Below are 5,007 nucleotides of genomic sequence, written 5' to 3'. Positions count from 1 at the left end.
GGGAAGCGGAAATGGGGCGGCGCCATCTTGGGAAGGGCGAGGGGAGGCGGGGTAGAGCCGCCATGTTGGGAAGGTCACCTGAGAGGACAGAGCAGGAAGCGCCGCCATGTTGGGAAGGTCACCTGAGTGGAAAGGAGGCCGGAAACGCCGCCATGTTGGGGAGGGTCTGTGGTGGGAGCGTCTGAAACCAAAAAATCACACCCAAAGTGTCCTTTGGATGAAATATTCCTTTAATTCCTCCTGACGGGACCGTGGGGAATCACTCGCCAGCCATGCTCCCCGAAATACGGTTTCTTCGGGTGTTTATCCGTCACAATGCTCTAAGTTGCCTCCCCAAAAACCATCCTCCTTATTATGACACGAGCCTACGCTAAAATTTCACCCGGCTGCTCTTTTTTGGAGCATAAATGCTATTTAGTGCCTCTTTTGTGGCAGGTTTCATCACACTGAGGGTCATTTTCCTTCAGTCTCGTGGGTTCATCCTTCGATTAATTTCGACCTCTGACCCTCGTCTGATTGTCTTTACCCACCACATCTATCACTAATTAAAAGATAACTTGGTATTATTCTCCACTAAACCATTTTTTTTTAATTGAATTTAATCCTCAGCAAAGCAAATCCTACTGAATTGTGCCTTTTGAAGTGCACGATTCATTTGGTTGACTTCCTCCAGCTCTTCTTTGCTTCCTTCACCCTTATTTTAGGATGCCAAACTAATTACAGGTTTAAGAGGAAAACCAGCCAAAAATGGCAACTTTCAGAGAACAACATTTCTGTTTTAATGTGGAGGTTGGGCACGACTCGGCCGCAGAGAATGAGCAAAAGCACCAAAGTCATCCCCCCCAAAAAAAAATCGCTGGTTTTATTGTATAAAATCCACCCCAGGATTTGTCCCGCCAGATCCGCATCATTCCATCGTTTCAACAGGGAGCACAACCCCCTTTCCATACTGAGGAAACCTGGATTTGTTCGTTTTAGCACCTTCTGAGGAGCTTCAGGAATTCCCTCATGTGGGGAATCGGGGGAATAAATCACAGGATTAACTCCATGTGATCCCTAAATCCAAGTTCCAGGTCTGGATTTTTCCAACATTTCAAGAACACTCCCCCACCCACCCCCCAGGCCTTTTTAATCCCATTTCCAGCGACATCAAACGTTTAATAGTGTTGTGAAAGTATAAAAAATATAGAACCCCCAAAACAGGCTCGTCAGGATGTGGATATAAAAGCAGGATACCTATGGATCATGGAATTATTCCAATCTTATCCCAAAACAATTATTGCTGGAATATCCTGCACTCAGGCAGAGGGAGGAAGGGGTGAGAGGGTGGGAATAATGGCACCCCGAAGGGTTCGTGGGGATAAGAAGTGGGAAAAGCTCCAAGCTGGCGTGAAAAAGGAATTCTGGCTTGGAATTTTGTTTGTATTCCTGGTCTGGTGGAGAAAGGGGGAGTGAGGTAAGAATTTCCAGGGGTAAAATGCCATTTCCTTGGGAGCTGTTTGAACAATCCCATGCCATAAAAAGGTTTTGTAAAGCTAAATATCATTTAAGTTCCACATGGATATGGATACAAGGGGAAGGGAATGATTAGTGCAGATCCCGCCCTCATTCCCAAACTCTTCCAAGGCTTTTCCAACCTTCCATGGAAAAGCCAAGGCTGATGTTGGGCCACGGAGAGGACAGTTCCAGGGGGAACTGCAGATCCTGCTGAGCTCAGGGCTGGGATGCTGCGGGCTGATCCCAGATTTAATCCCAGATCCCAGTTTTCAATCCCTTTGGATACAGCACGTCACGATCCTTTGGGATTTAATTAAGGAGCTCACCAACTGATCCCTTTCTGCTCTAGGAGGGAGGGAGTGCCAAGCATCAGATCCAAAGCGCTTTTCCAGAGGAAAAGCTGGATCCCACGGAATCCTGCCCGCTCCAGTACTGATGGAGAGCGGAGGGGCCAAAACCTGCGTTTTTAACCCCAAAAACAAGGGACAGAAAGAATCCTGTAGGGAACAAAGAATTCCCTGGGGAATAAGGAGATCCATAGGGAACGAGTAGTTCTCGAGGGAATAAGAGATTCTCTAGGGAACGAGGAGACCGAGGAGCACCTCCAAAAACCGGGAGGAAGCGGTTAAAATCCACCCGGGAGCTTTTTCCCTACGTTTCTTTCCAATGTGCAAACGGGAAGGGGGGCCGGGAGCTCCGGAAGGGATCCCGGGGCCGGATCCCGGGATTCAGCAGCCGGCGGAGTGGCCGGATCCCAGCTGGCCGGCCGCCAGCAGCAGGATGTCCTTCTTCTCCTTGTGGAAGCGCAGCTCCTTCCCGGCCAGCCGGGCCTCGTCCAGCTCCCGCTCCGTGGCCGCCAGCTCCCGGGAAAGGGCGCCCGGGACGCTCTGCTCCCGGTTCACCCAGTCCAGGGCCATCTGGTTGCGGATGTCGTCGTCCAGGGCGCGGTGGGAATAGTGAGCCAGGACTTCCTGGTGGGAATGGGACGCGGGGGTGGGATGGGGGCCGGCAAGGAGCGGCGGGATGGCGTTCCCGGAGCGGCTCCGGACTCACCTGGCGCGAGCACTGCCGCTCCCGCATGGCCTTCAGGCTCCCGTTCCAGTGCAGCAGCTGGAAAACCGTCATCAGCTCCTGGGAAGGGGAAAGGGGGAGGCAGGATGGGAGCGGGATCGTGGAATGGTGGGATGGGGCGGGGTGGGAGAGGGACCTTATGGATCATCGGGAGCAAGGGAGGGACACGGAACAGCCGCCCAGGTGGCCCCGTCCAACCTGGCCTGGGGCACTTCCAGAGGTGGGGCAGCTTCCCGGGATGTGGATTGAGCTCAAGGCACCACCAGGAGCAGGACACCGGGGCAAAATTCCCTGATTAATCTGGATTACGATGGAGGTGGAGCCTCCAACGCCCCCTGGGCCCTGGGGAGTCCAGGATAAGCCTCTCCAAGCTGAAACACTGACAGCACCGGGGACAATTCCAGGTTTTCCAGCCATTTCTCCCTCTAGGACACACAGATTCTGCTTAAAAACTGGGACCTGTCAGGCTTCCCAAAGCCAGCTGGAGCTGGGAATATCCATCCCAAAGTCTCTGTGTGTAAACAGGACCCTGAAGAGAAACACCTCAGCCCCTCCCATTCCAGGGAAAGGAGCCAGGAGAGGGGTTGGCTTTGGGAAAAGTACGGAATCCCAAACACAGCCACGTTCCAAAGCTGGATCCAAACCCTAGAGCAGAGCCAGGGAAAAACTGGGAACAGTACCTGGAACTCCAGCATGGATTTTCCCTTGTTGGACTCCAGCATGAAGCGGAACGCCCCGATCCCGGTGTTGGGATTATCCGCCTCCTCCCGGTTGCCCTGCAGAGACATTCCAGACAGGAGCTGCCATTCCTGCCAGTGCCACTCCTGCTGCACTGTCCCTGCTCCAGGAATTCCCAGTGGGATTCAGGAGAGCCTGGTGCCAGCACAGGGGCTGTGACATCCTTATCCAGCCAGTCCAGCCTCGCTCATGCAGCACTGGCCACTCCGGCTCTCCCTGGATAAATCTGGGACAGCACCAGGATAAATGTGGCTCTCCTGGAGCAAGGAATCCCTGGACAACACCCCTGGGAACAGGATTTTTCCTGCAGCGATTCCAAAGCTCTCACAACACCCCGGAGACCACGGAGCAGCCGCAGGTTACGCGGCAAGAATTCCCTCCGGGATAATTGGGGCAGGGAAGGGGGAGCACAAAGCTCCCAGGGACAGAATCCGAAATCCCTGGAAAACCTTTGGTTTCAGGGAAACCAGTGGATGTGCCAACCCAAGGCCGGGAGATTCCACACCTCGGCCTCCTCATCCCACCCTGGAGCGCCAGCGCTCGCGCTCTCCGGAGCAGGAGAACGGGAACTCAAAACGCACCCAAAACTCGGAATGCTCCTGCCTCAGTTTAAATATGACAACTCCACAAAACCTGCCTCTGATCCCAGGGTTTGGGGGTGCTTTTCCCGGGGTTTTTCCGTGCCCATCCTTACGTTGAAGGACGCCAGGGCCTCGGAGACGCTCTTCTCGATGAAGTCGTCGGTGATGCGGCGCGACGGGTGCTCGTTGAACACGGAGTTCATCAGCGCGATCTTGGCCGCGCTGCGCCGCGCCTCGGCCTTGGTGGGACAGAACTGGGACACACGGACACTGTCACGGCATTCCCGGGATTCCAACACCCCCCCCGGGGCCACTGGGAATGGCGGTTGGGAGGGCGGGGGCGGAATTAGGAGGCGGCGCGAGGGGTTCGAAACCGCCCGTTCCCGGGGAAGTGCCTCCTCCTCCCAAGGAATTGAGGGGAAAGATGGCAGGAGAGGGCTTGGAAAAGGCTGTGGAGGTCCCCCCATCCCGCTGGATCCCTCTGGGATCGCCCCCATCCCGCTGGAAATTCCCAGTTGGAATCCATCAGCTCCATCGCATCGGCACTGAGGAGTGAACACGTTCCTATGGAAGTCCCTTCTCCTCCCAAGAAACTGAGGGGAAAGATGGCAGGAGGGGGCTTGGAAAAGGCTGTGGAGGTTCCCCCCACCCCGCTGGATCCCTCAGGGATCATCCATATCCTGCTGGAAACAGGGGAATTCGGGATTAAACTCAGAGGTTCAGCACCAGAGCCTCCCAGAGCCTCAAATGGGCAGGGGGAACACCCACCCCAGGGAATATTTGGGAAGGGGTTGGTGGGCAGGAGAACACCCACCCCAGGGAATATTTGGGAAGGGGTTGGCGAGCAGGGGGAACACCCACCCCAGGGAATATTTGGGAAGGGGTTGGTGAGCAGGAGAACACCCACCCCAGGGAATATTTGGGAAGGGGTTGGCAAGCTGGGGGAACACCCACCCCGGGGAATATTTGGGAAGGGGTTGGCAGACAGGAGGAACACCCACCCCAGGGAATATTTGGGAAGGGGTTGGTGGGCAGGAGAACACCCACCCCGGGGAATATTTGGGAAGGGGTTGGCGGGCAGGAGGAACACCCACCCCAGGGAATATTTGGGAAGGGGTTG

At 55.2% G+C, this 5,007-nt stretch overlaps 1 protein-coding gene across 1 annotated transcript; it reads right to left on the bottom strand.

Moving 5' to 3' along the window:
- Positions 1-755: 755 nt before the first annotated feature.
- LOC103755425 (LIX1-like protein) lies at positions 756-4,141 on the bottom strand (the record flags this gene model as incomplete). The annotated part of the gene is made up of 4 exons (XM_029964298.1): positions 756-2,468; positions 2,551-2,628; positions 3,249-3,344; positions 4,001-4,141. Coding segments are annotated over 4 exons (558 nt in total), but the record flags the coding sequence as incomplete, so codon positions are not given.
- Positions 4,142-5,007: the final 866 nt, after the last annotated feature.

Source organism: Manacus vitellinus, unplaced genomic scaffold (genome assembly GCF_001715985.3).
Source record: "Manacus vitellinus isolate BGI_N305 unplaced genomic scaffold, ASM171598v3 ctg7180002428765_pilon, whole genome shotgun sequence".
Taxonomy (NCBI): Eukaryota; Metazoa; Chordata; class Aves; order Passeriformes; family Pipridae; genus Manacus; species Manacus vitellinus.
Note: the sequence above shows the minus strand (reverse complement) of the source record. Positions and strands in the feature narration are given on the sequence as shown.